The sequence below is a fragment of the Aptenodytes forsteri genome, unplaced genomic scaffold, assembly GCF_000699145.1.
Source record: "Aptenodytes forsteri isolate BGI_AS27 unplaced genomic scaffold, ASM69914v1 Scaffold8, whole genome shotgun sequence".
In the NCBI taxonomy this organism is placed as follows: domain Eukaryota; kingdom Metazoa; phylum Chordata; class Aves; order Sphenisciformes; family Spheniscidae; genus Aptenodytes; species Aptenodytes forsteri.
This window is the reverse complement of record NW_008796218.1, coordinates 10,299,301-10,326,616: the sequence shown is the minus strand read 5'-3', so window position 1 is coordinate 10,326,616 and position 27,316 is coordinate 10,299,301. Positions and strand designations below refer to the sequence as shown.

At 36.0% G+C, this 27,316-nt stretch overlaps 1 protein-coding gene across 1 annotated transcript in view; it reads left to right on the top strand.

Annotated features, from left to right (window-relative positions):
• QSER1 (glutamine and serine rich 1) overlaps nucleotides 1–27,068 on the top strand; it is a 44,927-nt gene extending 17,859 nt beyond the window's left edge. Inside the window, exons 5-14 of the mRNA XM_019474527.1 lie at nucleotides 1,869–5,576; nucleotides 8,462–8,761; nucleotides 10,295–10,416; nucleotides 11,045–11,178; nucleotides 13,578–13,789; nucleotides 15,437–15,574; nucleotides 16,915–17,012; nucleotides 20,622–20,774; nucleotides 22,206–22,301; nucleotides 22,913–27,068. Of these exons, the coding sequence (XP_019330072.1) occupies nucleotides 1,869–5,576; nucleotides 8,462–8,761; nucleotides 10,295–10,416; nucleotides 11,045–11,178; nucleotides 13,578–13,789; nucleotides 15,437–15,574; nucleotides 16,915–17,012; nucleotides 20,622–20,774; nucleotides 22,206–22,301; nucleotides 22,913–23,053 (5,102 nt within the window). The 3' untranslated portion in view covers nucleotides 23,054–27,068. The remainder of the gene's footprint in view (nucleotides 1–1,868; nucleotides 5,577–8,461; nucleotides 8,762–10,294; nucleotides 10,417–11,044; nucleotides 11,179–13,577; nucleotides 13,790–15,436; nucleotides 15,575–16,914; nucleotides 17,013–20,621; nucleotides 20,775–22,205; nucleotides 22,302–22,912) is intronic.
• Nucleotides 27,069–27,316: the final 248 nt, after the last annotated feature.

The following is a 27,316-nucleotide window of genomic DNA, read 5'->3' as shown; positions in this document are numbered from 1 at the left end:
CTGATTTTGGGGGGAAAAGAGGAAGAGTGTGTTTGTTATATTGTCCTTCCAAGTCTTCCTTTGATATGTGGGATGTGTTATCAGTGTTCTGATTTCTTAGGGTAGCGGGGGGTGTCTGTGCACACAACTTACTACCTTTGCCATACCTCTTCTCTGCTCCTCTAGAAAAGTAAAATATGAAACCCAGCAGTTCTACCATAATAGTGCTTCTGTGACTGGCTCTTGTCTGGTTTAAGAAATTACCTGCATAGTAGGAAGGGCTTTAATTTATGGAAGAGAAGGGGAAAAATACAGGTGGGATGAGAAATGAACATCTGCAGTTAAAATAGGTATAAATTCTTCCCCTTCTTTGATGCTTCTGGATGCCCCTACCTTTGTGTTAGTGGTAGGGATCAGTAAAAGAGGACCCAGTTGTACATGATGTTGCAGTTTTTTAGAATAGGGGGAAAAAAAAAAGCATTAAAACACTGCTTATGCTTTCTTACTCAGAAAGACCTTATTGTTGACTCATGAAAAATATCTTGGCATTCGTTCAGTGTCACGTCTCTTCATATCAGTTTGTCTTGAACTGAAAGGGAGAAACAAAGACTTTCTTTCGCAGCTTCATCTGAAACTTCCAAAGCAATTGTGTGATTAAGTTGCAATCAGTTTAAGAGGACTTAATATATTTTAAAATGAAAATTGATTCTTTTTTTTTACTGAAGTGTTTGTCTCAAAACAAGCTTTACTTACTGAGAGTTTTTTTATCTATTCTTAAATGATCTGAAGCTAAAAGCTGTTTTAAGTATCCAAGAAGAACTGAGAAAGGTCAAATTATACCAGTGGTTTTAATTTTTTCTGATTTGCATACCCTTGTAAATTTCCCAGTGGAAATTGATTCCTTTACAGATTCCTTTGCAAGAAGTTTAAGCCTCTCTGAGAATAAACTTGCCGTCTTCACTTTTATTCATAGACTTTGGAAATAGTAAACAAACTTCACCAGTACCTACAAGTTACAGGGTGAAAAGCACTGAACGATATGGATCACTGCTGTAAGCCCCAAAGCTTGCAAGGGAATTTCACACTCCTATTTCAGTTGGAGTAGTATATTCTGTTGAGAAATCCTGTTTAAACCAGGATGTCATACCAATGTCCGGATGCAAATAAGTAATATTATACCTTTCAGTTGGATAGTTGCTATTGCATTGTGCAGATAGTTGCTGTCTGTGGATATTTTGGACTCTCACTTTAGAAAGCATACAAATCATATTTATTCTTTGTATTGAAAGTCAAAGCCCTCCTTTAAGAAACATATATTGCAAAGTGTGTAGGGCGTTAGCTATTTCACTGTAAGTTCTGAAGTGTTTCACATAAAGTGAGTTATAAAAGTATTGGTGAGGGTAGATGCAGGAGATGGAATTGCCCCTTTAACTGTATATGTATTACACTTGGTACGGTGTAACTTTGCCTTTTTACTATATATTAAAGGCGTCCAGGGCTTTTGATCAGTTGTCCTCTACTATGAACTTCTTTTAAAACTGAAATAAAAACTAATAAAGAGCCTTCGGTTTCAAAGCAGAATTAATCTTGCACATTTTTTAATCCACAATTTGCATCTTAAGGATATGAGTTTTTTCCCTTGGCAATTCACTGTGGGTGTAGAATTTGGAATTCTTAAAAAAAACCTGCACTTCAGGTTGAAAATTACCCACAATAAGTGCCTCCCTTTATATGTTTTTGTTGAAAAGGGTGGTGATTCTAAAGAAGGTTGTATTTGTAAATGCTGTAAGATCTTACAATTGAATGAGTTATAGAAATGCAGAATGTTGTAACTTGTAAAGCTCCCTTATGCTCTTTTTCCCTTCCTGTTTTGTTTTTGTTTTTTCCAGGTATGCATTCCTCAACAGCCACAGAACTATTTGTTACTGGAGCTTTGCCAACCTCTGGAACATTTCCACCAACATCTGCTTTATCAGCATATCAGCATCCCAACACTTTCAGCAGTAGAAACTTTGCTACTACCCCTTCTCTTACTCTTCAGGATACTACTTTCAGTGCTACATCAAATGGTCTCTTGACTACCCATGATCCTTTATTACAGATTAAAACATCGCAAGGCACTGTTCCAACTGCTTTGACATTTGAGCGCCTAGGCAGTTCTGTTTTAAGTACCAGTATTCCACCTCAGTCATCAACATATCGTTCTGCTCAAGAATCTGCACCCCATCTTTTGCAACCTCAATTTAGTTTGTTGCCTTCAACCCTTGGAGGAGCTCAGCAGGTTTCTCAGGCATATAGCACATCCGTCTTTACTGGTTCCACTGCTTCTATCGATAGAGCACTTCAGCGAGAATGTAGTGTTATTAAACACCATCAGCGGCCTTCAAGTACTCAGTCTGTTCAGGCTCAATTGACTGTTTCACAGCATTCCTTACACAGCTATTTAACAAGTACAAGTGGAGTTAATTTTCAGGATACATCTAGGCACTCAGCATTATCCTGCAGTCCAGTTGGAGATGTTACTCAGGTGAGCAATGGAGGACCACAGCAGAAAACTTCTCAAGTCACAGTGGAACTTGCTCAGTCGTACACATCTGCGATTCCATCACCTGGTTTTCCATCTCCTTCCACAGCAAAAGTGAAAAACTGTTCCACGAAGCAGCCTCCAAGGTCAACGAAGACCCCCAAACCTCAAAGTGTAGCTCCCACTGTGCAGACACAAAGCTATGCCAAAACTGCACAAAACCAGAGTTCTGTCATTACAGGCCAAGCACAGATCTATTCTACAGCACAGCTCCCAAGCCTCTTGTCGGTCAGCCAGTCCCAAAACTATGTTTCATCCCAGGCTCAGAATGTGCCACCTGTCAGTCACTCACAGGATTTCTCATCCAGCAAGGTTGAGAAGCTGCCCTCACTGTATAAAACATTGACTTTTTCTGGGCAATCGCAAACTATTACTTCTGATAGTCAAACTCTAAGTTACTCCTCAGAGGAACAGGTATTGACTTCAGTTCCAAATGAGAACTACTCTGGGCAAACGAGGGAACTTTCTTCAGTCAGTCAATCTCAGAGCTACTCTTCTAGTCACTCTCAGGGTTTATCTCCAGTTAGCCAACCCCAAGTTAGTTTTTCATCTCAATCACAAGTTTTATCAGCTGTTAGTCCTTCAGAAAGCTATTCTTCAGGGCAGTCTTTAACATTAACATCGCCTTCTCTTTCCTTTAATGCCTCTCCTCGGATACAAACTCTTCCAGCCTCGAGTCCAAATCAGAGCTATATTTCTTTACATTCTTCTCAGAACTCTCAATCACAAGAATCTTCCTCTCCGCAGTCTCAAAAGTTTTTGCCATCTGTCCAGTCTCCTCCTTTTGCGTCCCCAGCTCATTCACAGACACTGCAGAACAATAGGCCTTCTTCGGAAACAAAGTCATATGTTAAAAGGAAGTCTGACTCTAATTTGTATGCCTCATCAAAACAAGAGGAGGAATTATCAATGCAGGATATGCAGGCATTGCAACAGCACGCTTCTCTTGAATCTTCCACTCAAAGGCTAACTGATGAGGAAATCAATGCTCAGGATGCATCCTATAGGGTCTCAAAAGCAGATGACAGATACTCTCAAAGTGTAATCAGAAGTAACTCTCGTCTTGAAGATCAAGTTGTTGCACTTACTCTTCAAGGAACAAAAAAAGATGAAAGAACGGTCAATTCTGTAGAACAGCTTTCCCAACATATTGGCCATATCACTAGCCTAAGCCATGATATAAAAAAGACAGCTAATTTAATGCAAACAACACAAGTAACTGTGAGTGCTAAAGAACTAAACCAGCAACATTCTCTTATGCATAAGGTACATGAAAGTAAAGCTCAAGAACAGCAAGGCCAAGTCATTAGTACACCATCGCAGGTTCAACCTCATGCTTTAAGACATGGTCATCAGCTGTGTTTGCCCAGTGCACAGGTACTTCTGGAGTCAGCCTGTGACTTGCAGATTCTTCATCAGTCAATACTGCAGTCAGGTTTAGGACAAGCAAAGGCATCACCGCAAGTGCAAAGAATACAGAGTCCTCAACAAGTGACACATCCATTCCTTCAGATGGATGGTCATATTATTCAAAGTAATGGGGGTCATTCTCAGCAACAGCTTCATACTCAGAATTCAGAAGTAATGAAAATGGACATTTCTGAGCCATCAAAACCACTACAGCAACATTTGACAACAAAAGATCATTTTACTCAGACAAATCAACATGATTCAAAAAATCAGTTTGTTTCTCTAAGTTCAATATGTTTCCCAGAATCTATACTTCTCAGTGATGAGAGGAATATATTATCCAATGTAGATGACATCTTAGCAGCAACAGCAGCAGCCTGTGGAGTGACACCATCTGACTTTGCCAAATCAGCTTCTAATGAAGAGGAAATCCAGTCTGTTGAAAATAGGGAGGAGTCTAAAGCACAGTTCCGATCAATGGATGTAAGACATGTGTCTTCTGGTTTCAGTGCCACACCTACTGTAGTTGGAAAGCCAGCAACCATAAGTAATATTTCTCTGAATGGAGGCCAAATTACTATAAATCTTACACCAGTGTCAACAATACAGACAAAAACTGTGAACCTTGATCAACAACACATTGACACTTCTGATCAAAATGTACCAACGAGAATGACCTCTCCCACCCTTGGCCCTGGTCAAGAGGAGCAAGAGCAAGGGTCTGTTCCAGTTAAGAAACAATCTAGCATCAGTCACGAATCTGAAGAAGATAATGATGCTTCTGCTGATGGTACACTGAATGCAAGAGAGACAGAATTTGTTTCAAGTGGTAAGAGTCTAAGTGAAGAAAGTGCTGCTTCAGAGAATGATTTTAATATGGGTGGTGATGATAGTACAGTAGCAGGTAACCAGTCAAAGGGTCCATTGCAGCCACTATCTGTGCCCCAAAGTGCAGATGGAACCATTAGTAGAACTGAAGAAGAATGCCAAGATTTAACTCAAGGGAACCTTCAGAAGAAAAAAAGCAAAGGAAAAAGCCAAAACAAGAATGCTGCAGAAGATGACAGTGCGATTCAGAAACAGGTAAAAAGAAGTGGACAGTGTAAACGTCAAAATTCAAGAGGAACTGACTCATGTTTGACATACTCTTCTCCTGTTTCTGAAAGTTGTTATGATACTTACCAGCATCAGGAAAGAATGAGGCAAAAAATTAAAGAAGTTGAAGAAAAACAGCCTGAAGTCAAAACAGGATTTATCGCATCTTTTTTAGACTTTCTAAAGTCTGGGCCTAGGCAGCAGTTTTCAGCTCCAGCTGTACGAATGCCAAACAGGACTAGGCGACCGGTTACCCAAATAGTTCGTGCCCCTTGCCTACAGTCCTCTGCAAAGCCTCAGCCAGCAGCAGCAGCACCTGTAGCTGCTGAGGTTAGTGGAGAAAGTCCAACCAAAAAAGTTGATGAAGAACTTAAGAAAAATTTAGAAACGTTGCCTTCATTTTCTTCTGATGAAGATGATTCTGTGGGGGGTAACCACGATCTTCAGAAGAGCATCTCTACTGCATTGTCAGCCCTGGATGATACATCTGACAGAAAGAACAAATCAGGTAAAACAGTTACTACAAGTGCATATGTTGAAGGAGATTCTGTAGCTGATGGGAAAAAATAAAGAATAATTTTAGCTATCTTCAGTTCAGGTAAAGGTCTTGATTGGTTTTGGTTTTAATCACAGCCATGATTAAGAGTTCTGTTCAAAAGGTGTGTTGACTGTGAACTACACTAGTGTTTTCCACAATTAGAAAATATGTAGATAAACTTTTTCATGCTACTTAAGTAGGACTCTTCTAATGCCAAAAAGTTATTTTAGCCCAGAATTGGAATAATGTGTCTGTTCTCTTCTTTGGCTTAGAATGCTAAATATGTTTTTCATCTGGAAACCTCAACAAACCATCATGTCAGAGATTTTAAATCTATTTTAAAAAAATTCTAGCAAGACAACATATTAATAATTGCCATCAGCAGAGGTTAAGTTCTTCCTAAGTAGAGTTAAACTTGCACTTTCTGTGATGATAGGAGTTGCACAGAATATGTTGATGAAAACAGTTTTTGTACTTGTAAACTCTGGTTTGGCTAGTCTTGTCCAAGATGGGAGTCATTTGACTGATTTCAGCCATATTAATCAGGAGTGTTGTAGCTTCATGTTGCTACATTGCTAACAAAAAACCAAAATCTGGGGAGGGTGGTGTTGGGCAGGGAGGGGCAGGCAGCAACCACTGATCACAGTAGTAGGTAGTTTTCCACACGCTTCTCAGTTTCACTTCTATTGCATCTATGCTGTATGTTACATTGTCAGTATTCATAGCTTTTAACTGAAGCTGCTTTGTTTTGAGGTATTTTCAACATACAGCATGTTTTTGCCTAGACAGACCTTTTCAGTGAAGTTTGTTTTCTCTGGTAAGGAATTAAAAACTATCCAGCCAATCACATAACTCTACTAATTCAAGAGAAATACCATTACCTTCCAAAATAATCACAGGGACAAAATGAAACATTTCTTAAACTCTTCTTAGGACCCACAACTCGTAACCTGGTTCTTAACAAAATAGATTGAAGTAATTTTTTCTCTTTTTAGATTAAAGGAGAGAGGGAGATTTTTTTTCTCTAGGGGTGACGTGATTTACTGAAAAATACATAGCACAATTGAACTTAAATTGTAATAAACGGACCTAAAATACTGGAAAAAGATTGCAGAAGACATGCTATACTAAGCGATACTTCATCTTAATTACTGTTCTGTTTTCTTCTGTGGATATTTCTATTGTTATGTTAAGTTCATGCATTTTGGAAAGTCTGTTACAGAAGATGAAGTTCCTCATGTGTCTTCCGGTTGAATACGTATTTTAAACAAGAAAGCAGTGACTTTTTTTTCCTAGAAAGCCAAAATGTGGACAGTGCTATGGTGTGAGCCTCTTCCTGAAGCTTGTTAATTTTAATAAGCCATGTTCTATGTACAACTTCCTAAGGAAAGATTTCAAAGGTTTTTTGTTGGGTGGGCATTTCTATTAGTGTTTTATTTGCAGTGATTTCTTCTACAATGTTACTGTATATTTATATTTATTATTCATAAGGATGTAAAATTTAGACCACCAATTTCTTGAATTCACCTTCCTGTTTTGTTGTATACAAGACTATACATTATACAAGATGCTGAGTAATGACTTCTTTCTTACTGGTGTTTTGCAGATTTTCTAGTAATTCCTCCTGTCTGTTTTTGCACATAAGTATGGAAAGACAAATATTAAAACATAGTCTTTCGTTGGTAGTATTAAGTAGCATATGTACGTTTATCTGCTGTTCTGAAGAATGTGTAAATATACTTGGGGAACTAATAATGCTTCTAATTAAAGCTGTCATAGCTTTCACTGAACAAAGTAATGCAACATATTTGCAGTAATGTGATATGATATATCCAGAAGAACGTATTTTGTGGCTTAGCAATCTTACTGAATTGACTTAATGAATCTTCACGTATCTGGTATATAGCTTTTATATTGACACATTAGTTTGATATTTAAATCATTTGTTTTGAATGACATCTATTAAAATATGTCACGCTATCTTTTTTATATTTTTTCAAGTGAAAAAGTCAACAGTTAACAGTGATTGTAACAAAACTGTAAAATGCTTATCTTCTCAAGTTTTATGCCAGTTTCCTAAGTGATATTAGTAATTATGGTATAGCTAATATAACTTGATTTCTTTTAGATCAGCAAGTCAGTGTTAAAACTAATATGTATAAAAGCATATAAAGTAATATCTAAAAAGGATTCTAATTTTTTCACGTTGAAAAGTGGGAGTTTCCTTTGGCTCTGGGGCATAGAGAAGAAGAATGTTCTTTCCCTTCTTTGTTTTGTATCATCAGTTCTTATTGCTCACCTCTGTTAATATTAAAAATTATTAGGATATTGTCAAAGTTTTAGTCTGGGACTTCCAGTTACATTATTGCAAGATATAAATGATAAATGTCCAAAAGTCATACAGCAAATGTTTTCATATTTCATGTGTATTTCTTTTTCCTTAATCCAATTTAAAAAAACATTACTCATCAGCAGATTGGAAACCAGATTCAATGTTGTAACTTTGACTGTTGCATTTGCTTATTCACACAAACTACAACATTATTTCCTGTTGATCATGTCTGTAACTGTCAAATTGTTTTCTAAAGCTTTCATCTTTGTTATTTCTAGATGCTGATAGATGCAGCAGTTTAATACAAACAGAGGTATACTAACTACAATATTTTGGTTTTGTTTAAGGTTTAGTTGTGGCCAAGATAATGCTTCTATTTTAACTCTTAGAACAGGTATTTTTCCTAGAATAGTTGTTTTTAATATGTATTGTAACAGAAAAGAAGAAAAATAAATCTAGTTCCCATTTTACATTGCTAATCCTTCATAATTTGTTTAACTAAAATTTGGGTTTTTTTCTTCAGAAGCTGAAAATGGCAGTTGTGTTTCAGTTGTTACTGCTGCCCCCCCCACCACTACTGCTGTAATAAAGCAGGAATCTCCACAGACAACTGCTCCTGTAGTCAGTGTGCAGGAGAAAGTGAATCCAGCTGACCCCTTAAAAGTAGCTCAACAGGATGCTGTGACTTCAGACCAATTGGCAAAAATACAGGCAACTGTTGCAATAGAAGGATGTACTGATGAGGAGAATACGGACAGTGGAGGAGAGGGCATGTACAGAGAACGTGATGAATTTGTAGTGAAGATTGAAGATATAGAGACACAAAAAATGAACCGGGAGCTGAGGGGGGGGGGGGGGGGAATCACAAAAAATCCTCCATGTGAATTTAGCCTCAACAAACTACCAAAAGGGGACAGGCTGCAGATTAGTTTTGTGTTTCTATTCTAATGTTTCCTGGCTGCTGCCAAAATGCCTTAAAGGTGTCTTTCTAGTGCAGGTTACAAATATGTTTTGTATGTACATGACCCATTTTATACTACGTACATAATAAAGTATATCTGTGTGCTGGTAACCTCTGTTAGAACTTGGAATTACCTTTTATTAATATTAAAAAGCATAAATTTTTCACAGGCTGTTGACTACTTTTTTTTTTTTAAGATAGTAGTAGGCTTTCAAGTGTGAGGTGGTGAAGAAATGACTTTTGGACCTTTGCAAAAGATCTTGGGGTTGTCTCTTTTTCTTTTTTGGAAGAGGTTCTGTTTGCTATTCCAACAAGAAATGGCTTCCATAAGCAACCAGTACAGCTCTTTACATGGGTTTATGGGAATGTTCCTTGTTGCCTCTGATTTCTTGTTTTGTTTTGGTGTTGTTGCTTCTCTATTTTAAATTCTTCTGCATGTTTACCTTTCCTTTTGTTGCTATCATAGCCAGCAATATTCTTGCCATTATTTTCTAATACTTTTGATTACTTGTCTGTGTGTTCATCCTCTTGAGCTTAAGTGTTAAATGAATTCATGTAGCTTTGTCACATAAGACAAGTGTTATCAGTTTTAAAATATTCCCTCATCACTTACAGAACTCATTAAGTTTTGTTATGAGATGTTTTGAATTTTAAGCTTTGTGGTGTTTATTTCTTTAGTTATTTAAACAGTCATGAAAAAGGAACCAATACTTGATTATATGTTTTCCAAAAAGAGAGTTTTTGAGTTAGTAGTTTGTGTGTGGGATTTATAGAGAATTCTCATTAGAGCTAATAATTACAAATTTGTTTTTTTAAGATAGTTTATTTCTGAAACCACATGAAGAAGAAAATCAACTCAAACTCATTTTTCTTTACGGTGAAGTTGAACTGAAAGTGTAAACTCTGGTTCACTAATTCATACTGAACTATCTCTTTTCACATTAGTGTAAGCATCTTGCTGTAATGTACCTGGGCTTCTGCTACAGAATCTCTAGGGACTTGCAAGCTTTTTGCTACTTGTTATGATTCTTGCATTTTGTTTTAAAAAATAATTCATAGAGCAAAAGAATAAAAAATTGGAAAAATGTTATATTGTTTTAAAAAATAAAGTTCTGTGGCTCAGTTGCATGGTACACGAGTTAAGACATCATGCCATAGGCAAAGCTGGTTGGCACAACTTCATCACTGTGAAAGTAAAATTTGTAGATTGCGTTATACTTACTGTAGTTCGTGTTGTACTGTCTTGATGCAAATGGCAGGTAATGACTAAGGGTTTGGAACTTTTAATTACTTATTTCCATTTTATCCCTGGGTAACTTTATCAAAAAATATAATGCACAAACACACTTCTGGGAGAAAAATAAGCGCTGTTTTTAGCAAATAATTTTACATTCTTACAGGTTGCTTTGCAAACAGGAAAAGAGCCTCCAGCTATTTGGAAAGTACAGAAGGCTTTATTGCAAAAGTTTGTTCCTGAAGTGCGAGATGGACAGAGAGAGTTTGCTGCTACTAACAGTGTGAGTCTTAAAAATTCCTTATGAAGCCTCATGGGAACTGATTTCCTTAATGGAAGTCTAGGAAACAAAATAAAATGTGATTCTGACATACGTTCTTAGCGAGCATCCTTGGGGGGTGGGGAGGGGAAAAAAGGTTTCTTGATTTCCTCCTACTCTAAAATTCTCTCTAAATATATTCATGGGCAGATTCTTTGCTTTCCAACATGAGTTCTTTGGTATCATTCAGGCTGCGTAAAGGAAGAAGTTTTCTCAACCAGAATAAAGTTAGTGGAAGCAGGCTTGTGAACCAACTGCTTTCCACAGTGGGAAGGATACAGATAGGATACAATTTCAACAGGCAGCCTTTTGCCAGGCAGATAGTCCTTTTGGGATAACACATGGGGAGGATTAAATACGGGGAGAAAATGAAGCCCAAAGTACCTCTTGCCTTATTTTCTTACTTTAAATATTATGTGGAAATCCACTGGAGAATTTCTCTTAAATTATAAATGCTGTAGGATGGCTCATCTTTGTATGTAAACAAGTTGTTTTTAAACTGACTTTTTTCCTCAGTATTTAAATTTTTAATTGTTAAACTGAATAATTTTACTTAACAGAAACACTTGTGTATTTCTTTTTTTATTTTTAGTATCTTGGGTATTTTGGGGATGCAAAAACAAAATATAAACGAGTGTATGTGAAGTTCATTGAAAATGCAAACAAAAAGGAATATGTCAGAGTATGTTCAAAAAAACCACGAAGCAAGCCTATACAGTCAGCAAGGTATTTTATTTCAATAAAAACAAAAAGGAATATGTCAGAGTATGTTCAAAAAAACCACGAAGCAAGCCTATACAGTCAAAGGTATTTTTTTATTTCAAATTTTTTTTTTCCATTTTGCCATATTGTTTTAATATAAAGAACACCCCTCTTTTAATAAACAAGTTAATAAACTTATAACTCAGGATTATGTTAATTCAGCTTTAAGTTGAAAACTGTGTGTTTTGCTTTAAGAAATGAGATATAAATTACTGCCATATCAAGACTTCCCTACCTTGAATCTGTGGATTGCAATAATCATTTGTTTCAGAGGTGTTAGAGCTCCACACGTGATTTCTTTCTGTCATCTTTTGCCCTGTTACTCAGCATAAGGATAGAAGCCTACAGGTGTAATGATTTTAAATTTTTGTGTGTTGTTTTCTCCTATCCTGTGGACTTTGCACGTTAGGTATGTTTTTCCGGATTGCTTCCACGATCGTCCTGTCCCAGTATCCTAGAAGTACCTTGCTTTCTTCTCAATCCTGGAAAGTTAATTTAAAAACAAAAGTTCATTGTTGAAGTTGGTTGTCACAAGGATGTTTTTCCTTCTTTTTTATGTCCTTGCACACTGAGGGTATTTTACTTTTCTTGTTGCACCTGCCCTACCCCCATCACCCCACCCCCAAAAGCCTTACCACTTTGAGTCATCCCATGTAACCTCTATCCATGCCTTAAAATTAGTAATTCCAGTAGTATTGCTTTTAAACCACCAACAGGGATAAATAAAACCCAAGCAAATCTGTCACTCTGGAGAGCTGCGTAAAGAATGCAGGGCAAACATAGTATGGTTTTGATTACTCTAGTAAATATACTACTGGTCCTGCAAAATGTTCCGACTGTAAGCATCTCTGACGCAGGCACTTTGGCTGTCTCTGAGATTTCCTCTGTCACTTTCCTTCTGACAAGGTTTTCACTTCAAGTCATTCACTTGCTAAGGGTTTTGGTATTGCGTTTTGTGTTGACCTTTGATTGTGCTTTTGGAAAAGATTGCAGATTCTGTGTTGTACAAACTCTGTCATGCTTTAATGCTTAGCTTATTTTATTTTCTCACAACTTCAGATGATATCTGAAGCTTTTCTCTCTCTATGGCTTTTCAATAATTGTAATCTAACGCAGATATGTTTTCTGTATCAGATGTTAGTAAACAGTAATGAAAAAAATTACAGTGCTCTTCATTCAAGAAATGACTGGGTTTTTAAGTCCAGTTTGCTCTCAAAGAAAGCAATGCCATCAGATAATCAATTTTATAAAATGATTGTGATCTACTTAAAACTATCTAGGATTTTGATGCTCTTTTTTTCTTGGGCTACAGAAGACTGTTCCAGAACCTGTTCCTCCAGTGCTGTGAAACAATCCTGTCTTTTAGCCAAAACATGATCATGATTAGCTTGTGTCCATATATTCTCCTCTCAATACTGTTTTTGACTTTTCTTTCTGTCTTTCCCTGGTGTTTTTACTGCATGATGTATTTCTGGAGAGCAGTCAGATTCCACCTCTGTCTTCGTTTCACTAAGCTGGATTAATCAAGGTCTTTCAACTTCCTGATCATCTAAGGCAGGCTTTCCATTCCTCTAATCATCCTAGTATCTATTGTCTCCATCCATTTCAGTTTGAAGTCTTCATCTCTGACAGATGATTAGAATTATTCACAATATTCTAGAAGATACTAACAATGTTTCTACTGTACATTTCACTGCTTTATCATTTGAACTTTCCCATTTGGACAAAAAATCTTGCCTGGTGCTTCCCAGAATTATATTCCCCGCCATGTTCTCAAAACTGCATTGCATTATTAGTCCTAAAGTACGTAACTTTGTATTTATGATACTAAGTTTCCTGTTTGCTTTCCTGTTTTGGGTGGTGGGAAGAGAAGGGAGGGGAGTTGTCTGGTTTCTTATTCCAAGATCCTGCATTTCCTGCATTTTTACCTCGTTGATATTCTCCCATCTTTGTATTGATACAATATCCCAAATTCACTTTGTCAGCAAATCTTATTGATTACTAGTATTTGTTCAAGTCTATCAAATCGGATTTTTTCATTACATAATCAATTTCAATATTAGCTCCAATCTCCTATAGCTCAGAAATTCTGCTAACATTGGGCAATTTAAACTTTCTGTGCCTGTCTATCTAGTTATAAAATTGGAATACTATTTAATCATAGCCAGTTGAGAATAATTGTTAAACATTGTTTAAAAAATGTATATTGTGTATGACCTAATTCCTAGTTACATGTGACAATGAAATAAGTATATATAACCCATGGGGTATATATTCTGATTAAATAAGGCTATAGCTATTTTATTAATGCCAAAACTTTTGTGGTAATTATTTTCATAAAGATCGTCTTCATAATATTGCAGAACTATTCATTGCAAACCTAGTAGTAGCAACAACAAAACCCCTGATCCACCAACCCCAAAACCAACAGCAGCAAAAGTCTCTTCTGTGAAAAGCAAAGCTAAACAGCCAAAGGTAAAGGCTGAACCACCACCAAAGAAAAGGAAGAAGTGGAAAGAAGAGTTTTCGTCTTCCCAGTCTGATTCTTCACCTGAGGCCCAGAGTGATGAGGATGGTGAGCGAGATATTGTTGTTAGCATCTAGGCGTATTTGAACTTAACTGAAAATAGTATTATAAAAATATGTTGCTTGATCTTGCAAATTTTTATTTACTAGCCTCAGAAAAAAAAATTAAAATCTGACAGTGCCACGCAAAATTTATTTCTTAGAACTTTTTACTTGCTGTTTATTTATTATTATTTATTATTTATTACTTGAGCAAATGTGTGCAAGTGAAGTTACCTCAAATGTAGTTTATCAATTAAATACATTTTTACTACTTGTTTTCTAAGACAGGTACAATTGCAGGAGAAGGAGCTGATTTGATTTTTGAATACATCTCAAGAATCGAATTCTTCATTAATTTTGCATTGCAATGCCATGTCATGTCTAAAATAACATTCCTGCAATGCCTGTCTGCATGCAGATGTGGGCAGAATTCAGATGTTACTGATGTTTTTTCAAAACCCAAGGAGAAGCAGCAGTTGACTTTTTGGCTGCTTCATTGCTTGTCTAAATGCCAGCTGTTCAAATGCAGCCTGCTGAGCAGATTTGCTGTTAAGACATTCACGGTGTCTTGGAACGTTGAGATACGACATTTGCAGTAATTCTCCAGAACAGAAAGGAATTTTTGAAGTGTGCTATGTTTATAGAGATTACCTGTGGTAGCAGATGTACAGTGTTTTTTGCAGTTTTTTGTTTATTTCCTGTATGTTTGAAGTTAAACTATGTAGTACCCGTGCTTTGTATTGCAGTATTTCCAAAGCACGTTGGCCTTGGTGACTTTAACTATAGATGAGCTAGGGTTGGTGGACTGGAACAGTGCCTCTGCTGAAGGCAGCAGCTTTGATATAACATTTTTCAAGCAAACTTACCTAAATAACCATTAATATGTACAACCGTCCACATTTAAAATTTCAAATAACTGATGATGATAGTCACCCATAGAAATGTGAATATCTGAGAAAGTTTAACAGCCTTGCTAGCTAAATTACTGCAAAATACTGGTATCATACATGGAGCCTTCAAAAAGCTCCAGAATGCTTACTAATACTGATGACTACTCCATGTGCATGTTTGAAATTGCTGTCTATGAAAAAATAAAAGCTTCCTCAGACTAAGCACAATTATGCCTACATTGCTTCACTGATAAAAATTGTTTTACGTGTTTTTTGGACAATTGGGTGGGATTGACTTCGACAGTATGCAGGCTCCTAAGTGACACTAGTGCTTTTGAATGTTTTTCTGTTGGACGACTTTTGAGTTTTGTGGTTTTAGGAATTACTTGCATTGACATGAAACCTGCACTTAGGGCACTTTGCTTGACTGAAGTTATTCATTATCCCTTTTCTCTAGACTTTCAGCTGCAATAATAGAAAAATGTTTAAATTCCCTAAAATATGATAATCTAAATGCTGATAGTTACAAGTTATTGTACGTATTTCTACAAAAAATTGTACCATTTGTACCAGTTTTGGTGTTTGTACCTGGTTTTGGCATGCAAGCAGTCTGAGTATTACTTCTGATTGTACAGAGTTTTAATCTCTTGGGATACCAGTAGAGGTCACTTGTGTTTTAAGAGAGAAAGCCTTTAGTTTTGAAAAACGCAAATATTTGCAGGATGTTCAAGGAAAAAAATCACTATATTCTGATTAATTTTCAGAGCTTGTACCTCCAGCTCCCCTTGTTACTCGCTTTTTGAATACAAGAGCTATGAAAGAAACTTTTAAGAGCTACATGGAGTTGCTTGTCAGTATTGCCTTGGATCCAGACACAATGCAAGCCTTGGAAAAGAGCAATGGTACAGTATGTTTAACATTTGTATGTTTTAATTAGATTTTAAGGTTATTGATCAGCAAGGCAAATGTATTTTTTTTTTTAAAAAAGGAAAAAAAAAAAAACCCACCAAACTTTTAGCTACATGCCCACATCTGAAGAACACTTTACGCAGATTACTTACATGTGTGTACATATATGTATGTATATTTGTGTTATCTCTTTGAATAATCAAAGTAACTTAGAAATACTGTTTTGTCTGCTTTGTTACATTAGGCTTGTGCTGTGAATGTCAGAACTGAGCTCTTTGTTCCTGCTGTTACTATCTTTCAAAATCTTAGCAAACATTTATTTCAAATTACAGTGTTTCAAGGTGCGTTTACTTTCTTATGAAGAAATACCCTTATAAGTAGTTCTGATTCTTGCTACTATTAAAAATTCTGCTTTTCAAACTCTGAAACCTTAAAATTCTGATCAAAGACAATTGATCTCCTCACTACTTTGAGGAGAAAATGTCTGGACTTATTCACCATGGTGGACTCCAGGATACAAAAGTCAAAACGGTTCTGTTTTTCAAAATTTAGCAAAACACTCATGTGTAAAGATAAAGGTCCCAAAAGAGCAATCATCTCATATTATTTAGTTGCAGGCTGTTGTTTTGTACTATATTCTGTTTGCCTGTATTTAAGAAAAATATTTTCTAGACTCTTCTTTCCTGGTTTGCTCTGGTTGTGCATCAATGCACACTTGCTTCAAGGTTTCATACCCATGCATTATGTCAGTAGTCCCACTAAAAGCAAAGAAATTGGCTTTATAAATAAAAGACTTCATACTGAGCTGTAAATTTTCATTCATGGCTACGTGCCTATGTTCAAATGTATGTTGTGCAATTTACAGTGGTTTATCAGATAACTTATCAGTAAGCACTTTCCCCAATTTCTTTTGTTATAAATGCCAGCAGCGTCATCTCTTGTAATATGGAATAGTGAACGTCAAAAACACATACTTGTCTTCATAAAACTGCCAGTTGTGTTGCACAGAAGAGGATTATCTAGGAAATGGTTTGAAATTGTCTCTAAGATTTATGCTCTATATTGCTCTATCTTAATTTTTTCCTTTCAACAAAGAAAAGTCAGAGAAGGAGCAGCAATTAAACTGCATAATGTCTAGACCAGTTTAGCAGGCTGATCCAAAAAAAGAGATCTTTTTTCTCTCACGTTTGAAATTAGTTTATGTGCATATTGCATTATTTTTTACGTCCACATTTTACGTTAATGTGTAGAAGTATAGATTGAATAGGAATCTCATTACTGTGTGTCTCTTAATAATCAACTGCTGCTTTTTTTTTTTTAATGTATCTTTTAGATGAGCTACTTTTGCCTCACATGAGAAAAATTGATGGCATGCTGAATGACAATAGGAAAAGGCTGCTTTCCAAATTACGCTTGGATCATTCTTTCAAGGTATTCTCTTTTAAATTCTAGGATTTTTAAAGTAATGTTACAAGTAAGTCATTGAATGCATACCATGCAGGCACAACTTAAAACCCAGAAGGCAAATTTGTAACAGAAGTGAATGTGGATTTGAAAGAGATGCTATAAATTCAATGCTTGTATGTGGCATTTGGAGAACGTTTTGTGATGGAGGAGTTTATACTGCAAAGGTAAAGTTCTAGTTTTGCTGCCCATGCTTTCTGATTCATTTTCAAGCGTTTTTTAAGCCTCTCAAGTTTGCCAAAAGAAAATGTTTGCTGTCCTTCTAGAGCTTTTGGTTAAGTGATTGTATTGCCTAAAAATCTTAATAAACTTTTACATGAAATAGCTATGCTGTGGAGCAGATGTCTGAACTTCTTTGAAGTAGAGAACATGATCAGAGTAGTTTAAAACCAGGACAGAGGGACTTGCAAACAACTCATTTGTGCATTCTTTCATGTATCTTGAAGAGTGTGGATAACAAGCCCATATTACAGCAACTTTGACACGGTAATAAAAACCAGGTCTGGATGTGGACAGGGAAGAGAGCAGCCATACCATCTCAGCAGAGAGAAGGTAAACAGGAGGATACTCACTGCGGTTCCTACCGTTCCCACCTACTCTCCAAGCAACAGTGCAGATTTCGAAAGTGCAGTAAAGTGAATTAAGGTTATTTTCACTCTTGTCTGAGAACTAGTTGTTGATGTCTATAATCAGACTGATTATTTCTTCCTGTAACGGTTTTGAGACCAAGAACAGTAGAGCAGACCTGTCTATAAACACCATCAGACCAAACTTGCTCTTTCACCTGTCTTTCTCCTGTCCCCTTATGTCCACAGTACAGAGACGCTTCTTGGAGAATTAGTTGTCTCTCTGTACTGCTGTGTGCTTATTTTTGAGAAGTAGGTGAGGAGGGAGATAATATCAGACATGACAGTTCTGCTTTTTCATCATGAAATCTTTAAAAGATCTTTTTCCCCACAGCCCATTCCTGGTAAGTCTTGTGGAACACTAAGTGACCTTATTTCAGGGATGAGAACATCATCAACCAGTGAAACAGCTGTAAATTCATACGATTCTTGAACTTTTTATTGTTAGTTATGCTGTTTTCCCAACAGCTGTACAATTTGTACCTGCTTGAACAGAATTTCTTGTGGCTTCTTCCTTACAGTAGGAAGGCATGGGGAGGGCTGTGTAGTTTCAAACCATACACAGAGCCTCAAAGAGGTAGCATATATTAACCCTCCATTTTTGTTTTTCTTTCCTGGTGACAGTTTTGTGTTAATAGTTATTTCTATAGCTGCTTCTTTTAGACCTGTCTATGCAGAGAATATAGGCCACGTTAAGGTAGGATATGAATTTGTAGAATTCTGGTTACATTCACAGTACACACAAAGTGAGAGGTAACTTACTTTGTTTTTTTTCCCCGTTTAAGGGAAAAAACCTAATATAATCTTCCGTAATACTAACATGTAATTACAGCTGCTTATTCAGTTGGCGTTCATAACTAATATAATAGCTTTGCTATTTGCTGTTCACTTAGAAGCAGATTATGTATCATATCTAAAGTTAGCTTAAGCCTGTATTTCACAGTATGATCTGCAAGAAGTTTATGGAGTTAACGGATGTAAGGAAGGGATCTGCTTGTGATGTAAACTGTGAGATAAAAAGCCTTTTATGTTTGCCTTCTGGTATGAAGGTACCAACTTGTGTCATCCTTGGGTCAATATTTTGGATAAAAATGAAACGCCTGTTTGTTGTCATAAGTGTTTGTGTTGGTTAGGAAAATGTGTTTGATACTCTTTAAGATTCAGGTTAATCTGATGATTAATACAGGAAAGTCTGCTTCTGTTCCAGCTTTGATCAAATGACTAGTTCAGATATTAGAGCTGAATGAGGTACTGAAGCAAGCAATAAGTGAAAATTATCATTATCGTTCATGAGTATCATTCAGTTTGAATATTTTTACTATCCTGCATTGATAAGCACGGATGAATTTAACATGTTTTTTTCACTGGATACAGTTAATATGGGATATTTTAGCACTGTATTATGAACCAAATCAAACGCTGAAGTTAGCAGTCAGTGTTTGGTAGTTTTGCCTGTAACATTCTTTATAGTTCTAACAGTTTATTATGTCCTTTGGGTTATAGTTTTTTATAAACAAAATTAGAAAATATTACTGTTGCTTTAGTTGAAGCTCAGTAAATGAAGCATCTTAGCCGAAATGTATAAATGTAATTTGGAAATAATCATCACCATTTTATGTCTTGTGCTCTCAAAGATGCGGGAATCACTAGTATTTTCTTCTTCATTCCAATTCAAATTTGCCTGTTTTAGGTCAGTGGTCCGGCCATGTAAACTGTTCTGGTTAATAGGAATTCTCCAGAGGAAGGCAGAAGTGGCCAAAGCCCCTTGACACTCAAAGTCAACCTTCAGGAAGGCTATTACAGTGGATAGAAAAACCTAAATAATTTAAACCTGTTGAAGTTGCTGTTCCAGTTTGAAAGCATTGCAATTAGTATTGTATATGGAGAGGTTAGCTAGTCGAGGTTACTGCTACCACTATGCAACTATCTCTCTGCAGTAGCTTTTACAGCTTTTTACTGAGAGGGTTTTTTTATAAAGCGAAAAATGGCTGATGTATATAAAGTGCTAAGAAAGTATTGGCAGGGGAGGTTGTTGAATTATAGTACTGCTTGTTAAAAGAAAATACAAAAATGTAGTCAACTTCATATTTTAAGCCAGTAGTCCAAATTAGGCCCTTAAGCTGCAGCATTGATACATTTTTCTGTATGCCTGATTTTTTCCCTCATGCTGGAGTATAATACAAAGATATATATGTTCATTTAACTTGAAATACTTTTTTTCAGGACCAGATTATATAGCACAACAGAACTATTTCAAAGCAGCCGCTAACATAATGCTGTATTTGTACAACAAAGTTGTATTCAAATTTACTCACGCAAATAATGTAGAACTGAAGCTGGTAGAAATGCAGTTCACTCCCATGAGTTAGTATGTCTTAAAAACTTGTGCTTTTTTAAACCAGCCATGTACTTCACTGTGCATAAGCTTTTCTACCTTACAGATATGATAAGATGCAATTAATTTGTACTTTGCAAAAGCTGGGACAAAACATATAAAGATATTTAGGCATCCAATCCCTGCTACAATTGGCAGATTTCCAGCGCCTGACTAGGCATTAAGTACTTACGCATCTCCAAGTAACTTGGCCTTAGAGATTCTTGGGTAGAAATGGAATGGAAAGCATTTTAAAAGGTAAAAATTGCCTAGTGGAGCCTTTTTTTGCTCTTTCTAGTGAAAGCATCACAGATGATAATCTAAGATGCAATAAAAGGATCTTCTCATCTTGAAAAATCATAGTAGTCAAGAACAGGTGGCCATGCTTTTCAAACTGTATATGGTTGCTTGTTCTGATAAAGACCTTTTCTCAGGTCTTTGTGGAAGAATAAATTGTTTTATAATTGGCTGCACTCTTAACTTTTCAAAGAAAAATGGCCAATTTATCAGCAGTCTGGGTGGCTGGCCATTCTTGAATTTTTCATAATCCTTTTTCTTTATATGCTCTGTTCAAAGAATGCTTTGGAAAACTTTCCTGAACTGACAGTGATCACTCGGGATTCTAAGACAAAAAGTGGAGGGACATCTGTGTCTAAGATCAAAATGAATGGTAAAGCTTACAACAAGAAAACACTGAGGGCTTCTAAATCAACCACTAAATTAGCACAGGTGAGTGTTCAGAGGGTTTATTGCTGCTACCATCTGACTTCTAATATGATAACCACATTTACATAAAACACTGCTTCATGTATTAGGTTTTTTGGTAGATTTATCAAAATATAAAATCTTTGTTGAGTGAGGTGCTTTTTCTGTAACAAGGGAATGTTAAAAAACATTTAAAGCAGTATATTAAGTCATTGTTTTAACTAATCTGTAAAACACAGTTATATTCCAGTAGGGAGACAAAATATAATAAATCATTTCATAATTATTCCCCCATTTAAGTTCTATGTTTAGACCCAAATGCTCTAATCCTGTATATTTATACAGGAAGACTTCTGTAGCAACCACTCAAGATTGCAGGAAGATGAAGGAGTAGTACGCTGCTTCCCTTATGCAGGCAGCAGTCGGTAGGTGTAGTTGGATGGGAAGGGAGAGGTGAGCTCTGCTGTTGCTGTGCTTCTCACCCGTTGTAGCATGCCAGACAGCAGAGCCTCTGCTAGAGCCTGCTCTGCTTCTGTCACCACCAGAGCAAGGACTGAACTTCAGACCCCGTTCCTGCGTAGCAGTCAGCCTCCTGGACTGTTGCTGAAGCAGCACCATTTTGCCTTCAACAGTGCAGTTGTGGTAAAATCACTGTGTGGCTCATAATGGTAACAGTTTCTTAAACTTCCTGCAAAGTCTCTAAAGTAAATGATACGATGGCTTCTAGATCAAAAATGAAAAATTAATATTAATATTGTAAAAACTGAGACTAGATAACACTTTTCAAAAATTTAGTTCTTTTTTGCTCCTTTCCTCATTTCCAGTGACAGAATGAAGCTGTGTATCTTAAATTTTAAAAAAAGTTTTAAAAAGTAACGTGGTAAAGCTTGAGATGTACACATTGTTTATTTCCATAGTATTCCTAGGGAACACTATAAGTAGATTTTGCTAGGTACTGGCTCACATAGGCTTACCTCCCAGTAGTAAATAGTGGCTAGACAAATGACCTGTAAATACAGCCCACACTTATATTTCTTGCCAAAGTAACATGAGTGTTAGGTAAGTGTAGATCAGCTCTTCTGAAGTACAAACTATATGCTTTTTTGCAATGATACCCATCAGTCTGGTAGAAAAATAGTTCAGCTTTGGTAATTCTTGCAGTAGTTCTTGAGAAGGGGGTGTCTTGCTTGTTTTAGACTTGCAGTGCATTCAGGAGGGTTGAAAGCGTTCTTAAACCTAGTTTTGATAAAATAACTTGGTAGGGAAATTGGAGATAGGAGATAATTGTGATGTAATATAAATTAGAGTGTACCAAAATATGTCAAAGCAATTATTTGGATGAAATACACCGTTTCTGAATTGTTGAAAACAAATTTGTTTACATAAGAAAATGTCTATCATATCTCTGTCTTGAAAATAACATGAATTTACCTAAAATAACTGTTCTTTTTCCAGGAGTTTACGGTAGATCCAGAAAAAATACAGTTGTATTCTTTGTATCACTCACTCCATCATTACAAATATCACATATATCTAACATGTAAAGAAGAGGTAAGTATTGTTCTCTTTGAGATACTTTTACGTTCTTTGACGAAATTTATTGAGGGAATTGAGTCCAACTAGAGGGGCTGTTCTCTTCTCCTTGGTAAATGAGCATGGATTGTGGCCTCCTATTTTAATCAATTCTTTGTGGCAAAGAAAGGGGTATGCCGAGCACATCTGTTGCCCCTAATGGGCGCTGCTGCCGAGAGCATTCAGGTATGAGGCTTACAAGGTTTGTGTGAAATCAGTTTCCCTCAGGATAGGTAAGCATTCTTCACTGTTATCCAAAATAGACAAAACACATTTTATCAGTGTGTGTAGCTCCTCAGATCTAGAAGCTACTTTTTGTCTTAGAATGCCTAATCCTTTATTTTTCTGCAAATCCTTGGTGGAAATATTCCAGGTAGCAGAAATACGAGAGTTGAGCTCTGGCTCACTTGTTCAGAAATGCATTTTCGGGGGCGTTTTCCCTTGTTTTTAAAGCTTAAAGGTTTTCTTCCAAAGAATGTTCGTGTTTAACTGCAGAATATTATAAAAACGAAAATTCTGAAATGCTGGCAGCCTAACATGTATATGTGTATGCATCTCTCTCTCTCCCCCCCTTCTCTTTTTCTAAATAGATTTCTTCTGTTCAGAAGAAGAGTGCAGATCTAGGACAGGAAGAGATTGTGCAGCTGTGCATGAAAAATATAAAATGGGTGGAGGATCTTTTTGAAAAGTTTGGTGAACTTTTGAATCGTGTCCAGCAGAAATGCTCATAACAAAAATGTATCCCAAATCTCACATTTTTCTACGGCACTAACCTGATGGAACAGAAAGCTCAGAGGGAGGCTCTGATTTCTTTTACAATGCCAGACTGCGTTCTTGTTTGTAGCCATTTTTATTTCTCTTTATGGAACTTTGTGCCTTGGCTCTTGCTAAGGAAAAGTGATGCTGCCAAGGAAACCAGTCCTTTGGAGGTGGAACTAAATGTAAACCTAACCACATTTTTAACCTGAAGAATTATTTTCTATTTTGTAAACTACTGGATAACTTAGTTTTATTTGCAGAAATGTTTTTGACAAGTGATAAAGCATGCACTACATATACTTTTTTCTTTATTGCTAAAAAGATAACAACACTTAAAATACTACAGATTTTTCCATCCCTGACTAAGCAACAGAAAAGTCAGCGTTGGGGTGAACTAATTTTTACATGTCTGGCCACCAAATTTAGAGCTTTGTACATTTTGTGAACAGAGCTGGAGTGACATCAGTTTCTGCATACGTATATTGCCATCATAAAATCCAGAAATGTCATTATGCTTTATGGACTCCTTTTACTATTGTCATGTTCAGGAGACTGAACATGGAGTTGGTGCAATCCTATGACTGCTTTTTGTGTCAAATTATATTGTAATGAAAGACAATGACCTTAACTATTTTCCCTGTTTTGAAGAAAAAAAATATTTTCCTTTATACTGTGTTTTTTTTTCTTTTGGAAAAAAAATTCAATTGTACATTTTATCTCACTAATAGTTGTATTTTTCACAGAGAAAATATTGTGGTTAAAATTGTTTCATGTATCTTTGTAATACACTTTCCATTGTTTTCAGTAAATCCTATTCATTTATATGTTGATTTCATATTGTAAACTATATATCTCGAGGTAACCCTTTTGTTTATACAGGTTTGCTTCAGTGTTAACCAGAATAATGCATACTAGACTAGTTTTGCTTTAAGTGTAGTTGTGTTAGACACTGCAATTATTTTCTGATACGTGAAAATAAATTTCTTACTAAACTAGCACTTGATTAACTGAGAGTTTAAATGAAGAGCTACTACACTTTATCTTCGTCAACAAAGATTGATGATTGAATAGACTATATGCAGTGTTAAACACAGCTTACATAATTGTTTGTAGAACTGGCAGTTGCAGAGCTGTTCTCTTTTTGGTGCCTTTCAAGTCTTCAGACATCTTTGTAGCTTTTTTTCCCCTCCAGTTTGTAAACAGTTAGTAGTGCCACTAGTCACACTCAGACAATGAATGTAACGGGCTCTAATCAGGAGAACATTTTCTTTAAATTTGCCAATGGAATGCCTTACTGAGTCATTCGGAATGGATATGTACTCTACTGGCGTCCTAAAAAAAATAGTCATGTTGGTCTTTTTTCAGATAATGTAGAAAAAAAATTCATTCCTTTATCCTTTCATTGCCACTTAGTGCCTTAATTTCAGCCAAGAAAGCAGGGTTCACTATTCATTGGCCAAATGAAATAATGTTTATTGCCATGTGACCTTTTTTCCTGTTATCTGTTTTGATCCTATTTAGTTGTTAAATATTCATTAGACCGTAGAACTATAAAGAGTTTAATGAATACATGTGAAAATGAAATGATTTGATCTTGAGTAATCAAATAGAGGTTTGAATATAAAGGTATGTACAGAATTTTAGCTGATTAGTTTTAGAACCTTGTAGGATGTTTACCATATTTCCAAAGCTTTTCATCTTTTAAAAGCAATAATTCTCCTTTACAATTTGTATGCAGACTACAGTGAACAGAAATGGGTATGTGCCCTTGCCTTTTTTAAAGCCTCTTCATAGTGGTTTTTCTTTAAAAAGGGAGGTCGCTATCATGTTAATAGATGCATTGTGCTACTGCTAGGTCTACTATAATCAAGGAGAGCGAGATGGGTTTTGGTTTAGGAAGAATGTGCAGATCGTTGGAGCAATCATGAAGCTAATTCATTTTCACAGTGAAGGGTAGACACAGGGTTGAAGAGTTGCTATTGTTTCAGTTGTACTGTGTTGAATCTGGTAGGAGCTAGAGTTCGTATTGTGCAACCAAACAGCAAAGTTACCAACATTGGTAGCAATCAGCTAAAATTATTTTAATGTAAATATGCACACTGGAGATATAGTAGAAATGTGCCCGGTATACTCTGTAATCGATAGTGGGTGTTCCCAAATTTACTTAGTGTATTCCCTTATTGGTGGGGGTGGTTGGCAGGACGTGTAGATTCATGAGAGGTATTTACGTGCCCAGGCAGAGTTCTGTTGTCACATTACAGTGATATGCACAGCACAGTCTGAGAATTCCTAATCTGTAGTTTTAAAAATGATTAGGATGCAGACCAAAGGAACAATAAAGTTGGCTCCTTGATGGTATAGTAAAGAACTCGTCAGACTGTCTCTCACACATCCCTTCCTAATACGACTATGAAGCAACTAATTGAGAGAGGTCTCTGTGCTTTCTAAATGATTCCTATACTGCTACCGTATACTTAACTCTAGATTTTTGAATCTAGAAGTAGCTTTAGGAAGCTGTTTGTTTTAATCCAAGTCCTTAGAGGCTGAAAAAAGAAACGAGAGGCTTTTGGAGTAGCTTGTCCGTATTTAAAAAGAAGGTAATTTTAGCAACAACCATTTAAAAAAACCCAGACAAAACAAAAAAAAGGCCAGGATGCTCTGCACTGCCATAGAAGGTGACCTGGCTTATTTTTGGCTGTTTTATTTCCAAGGCCAGTTAAACAAGCACTGTGCCTGTAGAAGACAGGAAAAACCTGTCTTGCATAAAAGTGACTACCCCAGACTATTGAAGATTAATATAGTGGAGCTTCCATCTTTGTCTTGGGCTGCAAAAATGGTGGCTGGGTTATTAATTTACCAAATCAGAATAAGTAAAAACATGGAACTCTCAAGTGTGTTGAAGGATCATAAATCAAATAAAGCTTTGTTAGCGGGATTGAAGAGGTTTTTTTATACTGAAGCAAACTTAGAAAAAAGTCTATGTACAAATTACTTTTTTGCACAAATACTTTGCTTTGTTTTGTTGCATTTTAGAAAACTAATTCTGCACCCACACGTCAATCTTCTTTCTTTTTTTTTTTCTTTTTTATTTTCTTTTTTTTCCCCTTGAAGTGATGGTGAGGTCTTCATCCCTTAACATCTGACAGTGGAAATTGAGCACTCATTTGACTGCAAGAGAAAGATGCACTAGGAAAAAACAAAACCCTCCTTAGACTATGAATTAGCAAAACAGAAATTAAACTCATTGCACGATGAATTATTTGGTTTTTAATTCCACTGTTTTTTCCTTTAGTGTGGCATCCCCGTTTACATTAGGTTTGTTTTTACTGAAGTACAGTATTTCTCTTAAAGGCAGGTTTTCTTTGAGATGCTACTTCCAAAGTTTTGCTAGCAAAAAATCTGAGACAAAATTGGATTGAAATACTGTTTCTGGAAATGGCTAAGGACTTTAGGGTCTTTGAAGTTCTATGACATGTATTGTATTCATGTATTGTCGAAATGAAATACTACTTTTTAAAAAGTCAGATCTTACAGGCTGTCTTCCAAGTAAATGATTTCCATTGGAAAATATATTTTAAATATTATTTAAATATTTACTACTATTTAAAACAATTTTAAAACAGAAAAGCTAAAACTATGGTCACAAAATGTCAGTGTGTCATCAATCATTTCTTATTTCACTGCCAACACTTGACATTTGGTCTCTTACCCTATTACATATCTGTGCATTACACAATGCACATTCTGCCATATCTTACTGTTTAAGCTAGTATTAACATGTCATTGTTAATAAATGCATGTTTTTCTGCATATCTCCTCTACATATGGCAAAAATGAAGCTAGGGCTAATTAAGAGACACTTCATGCATTCTTAGTCCAGATTTTCAGGTGGTCCGTAATACAATGTATGGAAATGTGAAAAAGGACAGTTTTGTACCATTCATGATGTTATTAACTAAACCCATTAAAGTGAAAACACTTTTTAAACAAAAACCTTATAACGCTTAGTCATTTATTATTAAAATATTAAGTCTTGAAAAGTTAGCTTGTTGGAAAAAAATGGCAATTTAGACTACATTTTCTGATCTCAATATGTAGAAATGCAGTTCTAGGTTGGGTTTTTTTTCATTATATTGCATGGATTGAGCATGTCTGGTTTATCTGGGTTTTTTTACATTTGTGGGTTCTAAATGTTCTGAATTAATTTTTACAATGTGTCTGCCAGGTCTTAAACT